This window comes from Sus scrofa, chromosome 7 (assembly GCF_000003025.6).
Source record: "Sus scrofa isolate TJ Tabasco breed Duroc chromosome 7, Sscrofa11.1, whole genome shotgun sequence".
Taxonomy (NCBI): Eukaryota; Metazoa; Chordata; class Mammalia; order Artiodactyla; family Suidae; genus Sus; species Sus scrofa.
The window spans coordinates 21,936,094-21,949,291 of record NC_010449.5 but is presented as its reverse complement, the minus strand read 5'-3'; the positions used below and the strand labels follow the sequence as shown (position 1 = coordinate 21,949,291).

At 41.5% G+C, this 13,198-nt stretch overlaps 1 protein-coding gene across 3 annotated transcripts; it reads right to left on the bottom strand.

Annotated features, from left to right (window-relative positions):
* On the bottom strand, positions 3,274-13,140 carry ZNF165 (zinc finger protein 165). Of its 3 annotated transcripts, none has more exons than XM_005665673.3 (4): positions 13,045-13,140; positions 7,861-8,343; positions 7,441-7,579; positions 3,274-5,273 (listed from the first exon to the last, which is right to left on the bottom strand). In XM_005665673.3, the coding sequence occupies exons 2-4, from the start codon at positions 8,269-8,271 to the stop codon at positions 4,366-4,368; spliced, it is 1,458 nt and encodes a 485-aa protein (XP_005665730.1). In that variant the 5' UTR covers positions 8,272-8,343; positions 13,045-13,140; the 3' UTR covers positions 3,274-4,365. The 3 variants fall into 3 exon arrangements, with proteins under 3 accessions (XP_005665730.1, XP_005665729.1, XP_020955469.1); XM_005665672.3 differs by lacking the exon at positions 13,045-13,140 and adding an exon at positions 12,744-13,036 and having other exon boundaries at positions 4,271-5,273; XM_021099810.1 differs by lacking the exon at positions 13,045-13,140 and adding an exon at positions 12,909-13,015 and having other exon boundaries at positions 4,271-5,273.

Sequence of the window (13,198 nt, the reverse complement as noted above, 5' to 3'; positions counted from 1 at the left end):
CTTTGTTGATGCAACCCAAGCTGGATTGCAGTACTTGAGAGAATGGATATTCAGTCTGATTCAGCATGGTGTTTCTTATGTCTGCAGTGTTCCTAATGCTATCAACCTGGATAGCTGGCAGAGCTTTCAACCCTTCCCTTTCTCTCAGGGTAGTTTCTGATGCTTATCTTGTTCATGAATGGCCTGGAATTCTGGATATTCCCACTTGTAAGGAGTTGGTGGCTCCTGTGCTACTTGATGAAGAAATTCAGAATGCATTCCCATTCCACAGGCACTGGCTACAACCTGGAAACAAGATATGATTGGGATTGTGAAAGACTCAATGAATGGACCAGAGATAATACCTTAGAAAGACGCCTTAGGGAACAGTTCTCAGGGTATAGAATAGAGCAAGAATATGCACAGTCTTATTCCACCCTCAGGAGGAAGTAGAAACACAGAGACTAATATATCTAGTTATGTTGAATAGAGACTGAAGCCCTGCAACCTTGCTCTCACAGTAGTATGGATGCATCTCTCTCTGGCTAGGATTTCATTCCCTAACATTCCCCCATTTGATCACACTTACTGTCCTGTTTTATCAGTTCTTCCGTCAAATCCTCCAACATTGCCTCCTTGTCATTCTTTGGCTGCTGCTTTAACATCCAGGCCTGGAGCTCCTCGGGTAGGATGGTCAGGAACTGCTTCAGCACCAGCAGCTCCAGGACCTGTTTGTTCCCTGGTGTGGCATCAACCATTGATGGCAAAGTTCCCAGAGCTGGATCAGAGCTCACAAGGTCCAGGTGTCTCCAAGGAGCAGAAATGGCTGCAGTTCTGACTAGCAGCTACCTCTTGATTGTTGGGATTCTTCCCATATTTATGGTCCTAAATGTTCTCCTCTTTTACTGTCTGGAGAGTTTGCAATTCCCATTGAAATTTACAAGCCAAGGCTGCAGCAAATATGGGCTATCACCGTTTGAGTAAACTATTACTTCATGGGTTGGGGTATATGGCAGTCTCTACCTCAAGGGGATTGTCCTTGGGGGGTGTGTGATTTTTTGGGGTCATTCCTAAGGCAAATCGTTACTTACCTAGAGAAATGCCAAATGTTATTGAATATTTTAACTGAAGTTAAAGAAGACTAGTCATCTTGAAACTCACTGAGTGAATCACTAAAATATTAATGCAAAAGGAAAACTGACAATTCTGGTGAATTTTGCAACATATGGCAGAAAGCACAAACTAAGAAAGACAAATAATGATTAATAATACAGAAACAATGTGAAGCTTGACCACAAAGGAATGAAATTAAAATACCAAACCAAACATTCAGGTGTGCTCCACTGCAAATAAATCTATAGATAAGACTACTGATCATGACAGGTGATGGAACTGTGTCCAGAGGTTCACTGGCAACATAAACAGGTCTGAGTGATTGCATGTGATTTTACATTCCCCTGTCACAGAGCTCCTCTGCCAGTGTCTCTGGGAGACAGAGCTTGCTATAGCCAGCACCCTGGAGGGGAGAGGAGAACTTAAGGAAAGGAAGGGGTTTTTTCTCTGCTCTCTTTCTTGACCCGTGTGTGTGTGTGTGTGTGTGTGTGTGTGTGTGTGTGTGTGTGTGTACACGCACGCGTGGGTGCATACGTGTGTTTTGGACTAAGAATGTCACCTGCCATATGGGTAGGAATGATTTCAGTAAGCCCAGATTCTTGCATTTTCCCATATATAGAAAAGCACTAAATTCATCTTATTTTTAGGGCTGCAACTGTGGCATATGGAAGTTCCTGGGCCAGGGGTTGAATCAGAGCTTCAGCTGCCTGCCTACACCACAGCCACAGCCACAGCAACTCGGGATCCGAGCTTCATCCACAACCTACACCACAGCTCACAGCAACATTGGATCCTTAACCCACTGAGCGAGGCCAGGGATAGAACCTGCAACCCCACAGACACTAGTCAGGTTAGTTACCGCTGAGCCACAATAGGAACTCCAGAAAAGCACTAAATTCATTAACTTGAGATATGCTTTTTTTTTTAAATTAACATTAATCTTTTGATAGTTCAACTACCTGGTTTTTGTTACAAAAAATCCTTTATATCCCGACTTCTCCCTTACCTCTTTGGAGCATTCCCTCAGAACTGAGAGACTGCCTTCTGGGCTGAAGTCCTCAGAAAGTTCATGGAATAAAACATAATTCTCAATTCTTAGGTTGTGCATTTGTTTTCAGTCTACAGTGGTGCAGTGTGTTGTGAGGGGAGGTAATCCTAAATCAGCCCCTTCCTGTAGCTGCCACCTGCATCTCTGGAATGCTCTTCTTAAACCTCAGCAGCAGCCCTGAGGAAAGTTAGAGACGGGAATTGCAGGCAAAACCCTGTGCAATGCCTGGGGGCCCACATGTCACTCAAGCACATGGGAAGGTACCCGCTAACCCCAGGCACAGCAGCCACTTCCAGGCCTTTCTAGGAAGATGCTTTGGTGATGGTCTCTTGGAGCCTCCAGGGAAAAGTCGTTGCCTGGACTACCAGGTCCCTACTGCCACCATGATTTTGATATGTGTGGCCAACTAGCTTTCCAAAAGGGTGATATTCAACCCCCTTCCCCCAGACTTTAAAGTTGTCTTGTACCAGTACTGTCTTTTCTGATTTTATGTCCTGTAGTACAACTGTCAGTGACATAGTTAACTGTCAGTAACTTTAGTTAAGGATTAAGAATCAGGGCCCTGGAATAGTATGTGTATTTATATCTTGGTTCCATCATTTTCTACGTGTTCTTGAGCAGGATACTTTACACCTGTTTTCTCAACTATAAAATGGGAAAAATAATAGCACTTGTACAATCATGACATAGGTTGTATTTGCACAATACCTGTCAAAGCAACTATGGGTTTAACATTACCTTAAAAAATAAATATATTGGATTATTTATATCCCATCAGGACAGTTCTAGTTCAAATGCTAAGACCTTTTTCCCCCTCATTTTTTGGCAGCCCCACGGCATACAGAACTCCACGGCCAGAGATCAGATCTGAGCTGCAGTGGAGACTTAAGCTGCAGTGGTGGCAACACTGGATCCTAAACCCATTGTGTCTGGCTGAGGCTTAAACCTGAGCCCCAGTGCTCCCAAGATGCTACTGATCCCATTGTGTCACAGTAGGAGCTCCAATGCTAAAACATTTTTAATAAAGCCTCTCAGTGGAAAATTTTGTACATCAGATTATCATACTTCTAGTATGGAGGTCCTATTTCTAGTTAGAAGAGTTTTCATGTAAAAGCATTATATACTGTGGAATATTTAGGCCATAAAGTTTTTATTTCTCTCATTACTGAAAATGTACCTCATCAAACAAGTAAAACAAGTAGAGCAGGACTCACCTTTATACCCTGAAATCACTGGTAGAGTTCCAACTTGTAGATTCCTCTCTACTCTTCTCTTAGATACTGATTTTTTCTGCACTCTCCTCCTGGTCATTTCTAAAGAGAGGAGCAGCTAGTGGCAATGAATAAAGCTTCAGGACCTGTATTTTTAGTACTAATTCCCTTGGCCCTCTTCCACAGTTGTCCGTAGCTAGAGAACTCCAATTCTGTCAAGAAGAGCTCCCCAGAAAAATCTCTATCCACCCACCCCAGGAAGGTGTGAAAAATCCCACCAGCACATTTGACAGCAAAATACTAGTTGTACTACTGTGTCTATCTCCTTCAAATCCTAAGATTTAGTTTAATTTGAACACCTCTCCTCATCTCTTAATCTCTTGCCTAATTTGCCTAATTCCTCTCCTGTTTTATTTGAATTTCTGGATTATGTCTTCTTGCCTTGAATAATCTTCTCGTTATTTTTACTTCCTGGCGTGATCTCTGGACATAGATTTTGGCCTACATATATGTCCTCTTGTTTGATGTGACTGTCTAATTTAGTTTTGTCTTCATTTTTAAAAGGAATATTCCTAAAGCACTGTTTTGCAGTATACTGCTCAAACTAATACATTCCTGGGTTCAGCCTACCTCCTCTTCTTAAGAATCATTAACTAGGGTTGAGGATCAATCTTTTTACCTCAATCTTCTTTCCCCTACACTGTAATTGTGGTTATTTACCAAGAGAGTCCTGTTTTTTCTATTTTTATTGCCATAGACCAACCTATTTATTAGCTTCCCCCAAATTCTGCTCTTCTGGTTTGACTTTAGCAGTCAATAAAACAGGCACATTTCCAGTCTCACAGAAAGCAGACACAGAGAAGTGAAGACCATATGCAGAACAGTAAACTGAAGATGGGAGAGAATAAAGAGACATTGGTCTTTTGGCATGCATCCCACCCAATATTTATTTTTTATTCGATGTTTTTCATGTTTTACTATTTCCTCGGCATTTCCATATGAGTTTTAAGTCCTTTACATTAATAGGTTTTCCCTCTTGTGAATTCTCTGATGTTGACTAAGATGAGAGCTCTGACTGAAGGCTCTCCCACACTCACTGCATTCATAGGGTTTCTCTCCAGTATGAATTCTCAGGTGTCGAATAAGGTGTGAGCTCACTCTGAAGGTTTTCCCACATTCACTACATTCATAGGGTTTCTCTCTGGTGTGAATTCTCTGATGCAGGATAAGATGTGAGTTCAGGCTAAATGCTCTACCACATTCTTTGCATTCAAAGGGTCTTTCTCCTGTGTGAATTCTCTGGTGTCTAATAAGATCTGAACTCCCCCCAAAGCCTTTCCCACACTCATTACATTCATAGGGTCTCTCCCCAGTGTGGATTCTCTGATGCCTAATAAGTTTTGAGCTGTGTCTGAAAGCTTTTCCACATTCATTACACTGATGGGTTTTCTCTCCACTGAAAACTGCTGCATGTTTTGTAAGGTTTGGGTTCTTGAGAGATTTTCCATATTGGTGAATTTTTTCTCCAGCACAAATTCTTTGATGCTTAATAAAATCTGAATTCCATTTGAAACTTTGGTCATGAGTACTGTACTTACAAGATTTCTGGTGTGTAAATTCATTTGAGTTTAGATTTGAGCTTCTCTCACATCCAACATGGCTTATTATTTCACCTGTAAGTATATTTTTGTGGGTGAGGATTTTACTAAAACCTCCATCCTGAGCAGATGATGGTCTCCGAGACTCCCCTGATTCTTTTTCCCATTGCCTCTTTATCCTGCCTGCAGATTTACAGATGTCTTGAGGCTCAGCAGATCCTTCTGACACAAATCCTGAAATTCTTCCTGATATAATTCTCTGTGATTCCATTTTTTCATAAATGTCCAGCTTTGGCATGGATCCATTGTTTTCACTCTCATTATCTAAAATAATGATGAAAAAAGAAAGAGGTGAGAACTATGTCTAGATACTCATGTTGCAAGAAAACAAAGGGTGGAGAAAAAAAATGTATACATGTAAGGATAACTTGATCCCCTTGCTGTACAGTGGGAAAATAAAATAAAATAAAATAAAATAAATAAACTTCCTCAAAGAGCAATTTTAAAATAATTTGTAAAGAATGTATTATTTTGGACTCAATAAATTGCATTTTATTCATTAAAAAAAAAAAAAGAAAGAGGCAAATACCTGTCTGCTGAACTGGAAGAGAAGAAAAATTTGAGTTACACTCAAGATAGTTAAAAATGTGATCTTTCAATGAGATGAGAGATGGAAAAGGACACAAAAGAAAGAAAAATTACTAAAAGCAAGTGGTGTACACAGTGGTTGGTAGGGAGAGGAAACAGACATCTGAGGATGAGCAGATACAATAGAAAAGATTAGGCAGAGGATCATCACCAGCAAGAATGTGGGCTGGTGGGGGATGGGGACAAAGTAAGGAGAAAGAACTATGTAATGTGACATAGTTTGGGTCTATGATACATTTCTAGTGGTAGAGGGTGAAAGGGAGGCACCATCTTAAAGAAAGCAGATGGGAACATAGATGCACTGAAAAAAGTAAAGCTATAAATAACTCTGAGGTATGTGTATGTGGAGGGAAAACCTCCATCCATCTATCCATCCAATCCATCCTTCCATTTTTTCTTCATCTTCCATGGATAATCAAATTCTGTCACCATTTTCTTCTAAATGTCCCATATATATATCTCTTTCTTTCCACTTCTGTTACTATAGAACCAAACCACTTCCTATTTAGATAACTGTAATAGCCTCTTTTCTGTTTAAACTCTGATCTATTCTTTCTAGTCATCCTAAATACCCTTACTAGGCTAGCTGTCATTAAACCCTGTCATCCTCTTACATCCTACTCAGAAATGTGTAATCTCTTCTACAACACATCTGAGCTCTTCAGACTGGCTTTCAGGACCCATTTATGATCTAGTCCTCACAATTCCTATCTCCTAGCTCATCAGTCTATATCGTGCTCATGACTCTATACTATGCTGGAATCAAGCAGCTTCCCTCTGTTATAGGGTTTCCTTTGTTTAGAATAAGCTAGGATAGGAAAGGGGGTTAGGCAATGCTGGTCTTAGGCTGGGGAAAATTTACAGTTTTAGATGGGGTGGATGGAAATGTTTCTAGAACAAACTTGAAAGCAGAACTTGGGTAATTTAAAAAATTATTGTAATTTACTTTTGAGTTTATTTTGGGGACCACTCGCACCTAAATTGATTTTGAGTCCATGAACTTTTAAAACTGTAAGTTTCAGAACAGCAGTGAGGATTCTATGGAGGTAGGCATCACAAGAATGGCCAAGTTTTAATAAAAGCATTAAGAGAGCTTTGTAAGACCAAAGGTAAAATAGAAAAAGTAACAATATGGATCTTGTTCTCTCTATGTATGAATTATATTCTCTTCCTGAGTCCAGCAACATATTTGTTTTTTTCTCTATGACTGTATGTGTTTATCTATTAACATGTTTTGCTTCTGTGCATGTGTTTCTTCCCCTTTTGCTCCTTTTCTCATTCCCTGACATTTTCTTAACTTATTCATTTTCTTTCCTTTAATTTTCTCATAACATGAAAACATCCCATGTTTTGGAAAAAAATTTTTTTTTTTGGTCTTTTTAGGGCCAAACTAAGGCATTTGGAGGTTCCCAGGCTAGGGGTTGAATTGGAGCTGTAGCCCCTGGCCTACACCACAGCCATAGCAATGCCAGGTTGGAGCTGCGTCTGTGACCTACACCACAGCTCACGTCAATGCTGGATCCTTAACCCACTGAGCGAGGCCAGGGATTGAACCTGCATCCTCATGGATGCTCATCAGATTCGCTTCTGCTGAGCCATGATGGGAACTCTGGAAATATTCTGAATAAAGAACAAAAGAAAAAAAATAGAGACATTCAGGGTAAGAAACAGAGTTCTCTCTCTCTTGTTTTAGTTGGCCCATGACGCACAGGAAAAAAGTTCTCTACTTCTCATTAAGTAATAAAGGAAAGGACCATTTACAGTTGCTAAGACTAGTCTGGGAAGGGAGATTCACTGTCTCAGTTCTTCAGTGACATGAACCACATAGAATACTGCCCCTTACCACAGTCCAGCAGGAGCTGAGGTTCTGAAGAACCATGAAGGGTTTTGGGGTCCACTGGCTCAAACTGGACACTAAGTCCTGGTCCAGGAGGTGCCACTTTTCTCCTGAATATTTCCTGGCCATGTCCATGGACTGGAACCTGAGAAAAACAAAGTACATATGGGCTTATGAGAGAATCTTTGTTGACTCAAACATCTTCCCCCTCAAAAGAGAACCTCCTGTGGTAATACAAAAGAAAGAATTAAGTCTGACTTAATTGTAACACGTACTATGGTACCAAACAGAGAGGAAAGGAGACACAAATGCATACTGAACTCAGAGTTCCTACAAATCTCACTGGCTATTCTATCTCAGGCCCTTTTCTCCCTTTGTGGGGCTCCATCCATCCTGGAAGGCTTAGACCTCCCATTCCCTTTGTACCTGGAGTACTGCTTCATCAGTGCCTCTCTCTAGATCTTCCAGGATGGTCACTGCTTCCTCTCCACTCTCTGGGTAATGTTCACGTACCCAAGCCTGTAGATCCCCTGGCAGGATGGTCAGGAACTGCTCCAGAACCAGCAGCTCCAGGATCTGCTCCTTAGTATGGGTTTCTGGCTTCAGCCACTGACAGCAGAGCTCTCGGAGCCGGCTCAGTGCCTCACGGGGTCCAGCGGAGTCCTGGTAGCAGAACTGCCTGAACAGCCGCCGGCACAGCTCCTGCCTGAGGGGATCACTTCTCTGTAAGCAAGTGTCCTGCCTCCAGACCATATCTTCCTCTTCTATCTTCACTATCAGAAGTCCTTCATCCTGCTGAAGGTCCTGAGATGCAGCTTTCGTTGATTCTGTTGTCATCTTGAGATAAAATGTATCATCAGAACCCCACTTCTGCTCTGTGAAGGGCCTTTTTTAGTTTCAAAAGCTCTCCTGAGGGATTAAAAAAAAATTACTATTGCTGTCTAGGAAGATGAAAGATCACATCATAGAAATAGTCATTGTCCATTATACAAAAATTTACTGCGCACTTACTATGTGTAAAAGCACTGACATACCTGCTTTGTGGAATACAACTATTACATAATTTCGACCTAAAAATAGCTTAAAGTTTACTTTTAAAAAGGTAATTTAAATTACAAATACTAAGTATAAGACACTATAAATATAAGGCAATACTAAATGTTGTCATATGCAATTATACTATTTTAGTCATAAAATAATGGCCAAAAGAGAAGAATGAAAAAATGCTTTATAAAGCTGGAGATGGAAAAGGGCACATTCGGTTGCAATGGTGAGGAAAAGCCTAATTAAAAACTAGCTTCTGACAAATGGATAGGCTTTGACTAGGATGTGAGAGAGAGAGAGAAATAGGAAATTATAAGCAAGGAAGCTTCATGGTAGAACACAGAAATGGGAAAGCAAAAAGTCAGTAGATTTGTAAAAAAAATGATAGACAAAGGCCCTACTGAAGAACGCCTCAAATGTCAAGTTCATGAATTCAGAGTTTATCTTTTGGTGCTGGGGAGCCACAGAAAGCTTATGAGCAGAACGACCTGACAAATATTGTTTGTGGAAATTAATATATTGTTCACTTCTAGGATGGACCACACTGTGAAAAAAAAATGTAAAGAATCTACTATACTCATGCAAGTGTGATGATAGACACTTGTAAGACAAGCTTGCAATGTTAGGATCAATTATAAGCCTCTTAAGTAACAAAATGGGGCAAGTTTTCTTGAAAGCCAGAGATTATCAATTTCAGCCAGTGTAACTAGCTGGTAACAGAGTTCCTCCTTTGCCTTCCTAGTTACATGGCTCAGTCCATGTCCTGGACATTGAGGCCTCTCATATCACCAAAAAGTATAATAAACCTGCACCAAGACTTGCTGATCAGTTTTTTAGTGAGTCTTTTATCAGTTCCTCAAGCCTTATCAGCACTTGGGAAAGGTTAGTCCGGTTTTTTGTTTGTTTGTTTGTTTTGTCTTTTTGCCATTTCTTGGGCCGCTCTCCGTCGGCATATGGAGGTTCCCAGGCTAGGGGTGGAACCGGAGCTGTAGCCACTGGCCTACGCCAGAGCCACAGCAACATAGGATCTGAGCCACGTCTGCAACCTACCCCACAGCTCACGGCAACGCTGGATCCTTAACCCACTGAGAAGGGACAGGGACCAAACCTGCAACCTTGTGGTTCCTAGTTAACCACTGCGCCACAACGGGAACTCCTAGTCTGGTTTTTGAACTGAAAAACTGAATAAAGGAATTCAGATGTAAAGCTCTCGAGGACAATAGCAAAATGCAAATATTTCAGGTCCTTCTACTAAACATCTCACCAATCTGATTACTGACTGTTGCACAGACATGTACTTTATTAAGAATCTTAACACAAGGAAAGCACTGGGTTAGAAGTTATAGAGCAGTGGTTTCCAAGAAAGTCTGAATTCAGACTTCAGAGGTGGGCTCATTGCCTGACTGTCATGTGGGAACTTTGTTAAAAAAAGATTCCCTAGCCCTGCCCCTGGAGATTCTGACCTGATTAGTATGGGGTGTGCCTGGATTTTTTATATTCTGATGTATAGTCATTAGGAATTTTAAGAATAGTGTTTGAGTTTGCAAAATAGTTGGAAAGACGTAACATCAAACACAGATGGATACAAAACAATGAAATAACATCACGTGTTTTACATGACACACACATTGAAAACATTTTTTTTTTTTGGTCACTCTGTGGCATGTGGATTAGATCCAAGCCACATCCTTATACTAAGCCACAGCTGTGGCAATGCCCGATCCTTAACCCACTGTGTGGGCCAGGGATTGAACCCATGTCCTAGTGCTCCAAGAAGCTGCTGATCCTGTTGTACCACAGAAGGAGGTCTGAAAATGTCTGATAAATGTTGAAAGCTAAAGTACTAAATGAATTGTAGAGTGGAGCCACTGAATATCTTAACTGTTCTTAGGTAGGGAGAGAATATGTACATTTGTGTGCAAATATTTCCTATAGGTGGTCCCTATAGGTGGCTCAGTCCTGGACAATAAAGGATGAGAAAGACCTAGAAAGGCAAAAAAGAAGGGACAATGAAGAGTTGAGGAAGTGACAATGAACAGCAGATTGATGGTGAGACCAGCTTGCAGGGTAATCAGAGTGACTAAGAATTCCACTACTTCTGATATGGAATTCAGCTCAACTCTGAGTTCCTACAGTTCCTAACATGTAATATCTGTAGATATAACACTTATCACCTTGTGTTAGTTTTAGTTGTTTGGCTATTTTTTTTCATCAATGGACTGGTGCTCCATGAGGCTAAGGACCAAGCATTATTAATATTTATTAAGTTCTTATACTTGTTGATTTACTGAATTAAAGCAGTAATTAGGAAATTTGAGATGCTTTGTGTTTTGGATATTCTGTATTTAATTTAATTTAATTTAATTTTTTTGCCATACCTGTGGCATGAGGAAGTTCCCAGGCCAGGGACTGAGTTTGTGCCACAATTGTAACCAGAGTCACAGCAGTGACAACCCCAATCCTTAACCCACTGAGACACAAGGGAACTCTCTGGATTTTAAATGATAATGAGACATCCATTTAGAAAAACATTTTCAAAAATTTTTTAAAAATCTTTTTATAGGGCTGCACCCATGGCATAGGGAAGTTCCCAGGCTAAGGGTGGAATGGGAGCTGCAGTGCTGGCCTCTCCACAGCTCATGGAATCACTGGATCCTTAACCCACTGAGTGAGGCCAGGGATTTAACCTGTGTCCTCATGGATCCTAGTTGGGTTCATTACCAGTGAACCACCACTGGAACTCCCATTTCAACAAATATTGAGATATTTTAATAGAAAGGAGCTAGGAACATAAATATGAATTTAGATAAGATCCATGGAAAAGGAAGTTGAAGATAAGTATTGAGGATAATTTTCCAAGAGTATGAAATGAAGATCACAGGCTCAGACTGAACCTTAGAAAACAGAGTTTGAGTGGGTATAAGTAAGAACAAAATTTAGCAATGATAGAAAAGGAAAATGGGGGTTAGACCTATGGTATATCAGTCTTAATCCTGCATAATTTCTTGGGACATTCTTTTGATAGAGATCTAATTTCTTCTTATGTTTCCTAGATGTGTTAAGTGCTTACTAGATAGTGTCCTAATACTTTATGGGCATTATCTCATTTAGCATAGGAAGATAGCATTGAAGTAGGCTACAGAATCCGTAACTGCTAGCTTAAATTTAAATTATCATGCTTGCAGTTCTTCTTGAGGCTCAGTGGTAACGAACTCGACTAGAATCCATGAGGATGCTAGGTTCCATCCTTGGCCTCCCTCAGTGGGTTAAGGAGCTGGCGATGTGGTGAGCTGTGGTATAGGTCACAGTTGTGGCTCAGATCCTGTGTTGCTGTGGCTGGGGTGTAGGTGGGCAGCTGTAGCTCCCATTTAACCCCTAGCCTGGGAAATTTCCATATGCTGAGGGTTAGGCCCTAAAAAGGCAAAAAAAAAAAAAAAAAAAAAAATTCATGCTAAGTAACTGATTCTACATGTCATCTCCTCAGATAGCTGAAAGTTCTGTCTCCAGGTGTCTAATCACTTCTCATCCACTTAAAACAGTTCAAAACTCTAGATAAAACTATTTGTTCTCAAGATAATTTGATTTGATATATTTTCCCTAAAGCCAGGTGTCAAATGTCTTACTAACCTCAAGATAATAAATATTTATGGAGAATCCAATGCTTTACGACCATCGGGTTGGAGAAGAGTTACCAAAAAACGTAAGCAGGATGTAAACAAATGCTATTCCAACAGACAGTAAGGAGTAATTAGTTACATTGGGAAAGGTGGAAGTTCGGAAAAGTGTAGGGTTCTGGTTGGAGGAGTAGGTCCCCGGAGTTTATGTTGGGATAGAGAGGAAGAGGAAGAGTTTTGTTGGAGGAGGGATAGGAGTTAGGGGAAATCCAAAAGGTCACAGAGTAGAGGAGGGAATTCAAAGTACTTGCTGAGAAAGGCTCCCACAGCACCTTGTCTTTCTCATATTGAGGCACTTTCCAGTCTTACAACTACCTGCTGTGATGTCCTGTTTTGAACTCTAGAAAGAGGGCAGGGGTTCAGTACAGGTTTCACGGCATCCCCGGTACACAAGAAATAACTCATTAAATATTTACTGTGTGAGGAAATTTCACGAGGATGCCGGGCTGACCGACCCTACTTTTCCTACTCAAAGGCGGGTTACTTCTCCCATGAAAAGCAGGAGTCGGGGACAGACCCTGGGGCAGTTTCTTCTGAAACAGAAATCCCCCTTCCCCTTCCGTCTCGACTGGGTCAATCCACTTCTCTTACCAGTTACCCTGGAATCGGAGAACCAAACAGCTCGCCGCCCCCCAAACCACGCCCCGCAGCCCTCAACGATGACGTCACGCGCGGCGGGGGTAACCATGGAAACCTTCATTTCCCTCCCGAAATAGGCGGGCGAGAAAGCTCTCCCAAGGCCAACCCTAGTTCCACCTTTCCTTGGGATTCCTCTGAGGTCTCGGGTCCAGAGCGCCACGGGGCTGCTGCATTTCCGAAGGGAACATGATAGGGACTGGGTGTTTGGAGGGGACAAAGGGCCAGACACCTGGGTCCCCGGACCCGGACTCACCTCTCCCGCAGGGCTGGTTCCGATCGGACACTTCCGGTGGAAGGACGGCGCTGCACTGTCTCTCAAGGCTTCCTTCCACGGAGACTTTTGAGGCTGCGCAGTAGGAGACTGGCGGGTTTTGGACTGCGATTCCCAGAAGTCTTCGGGTTTCCTC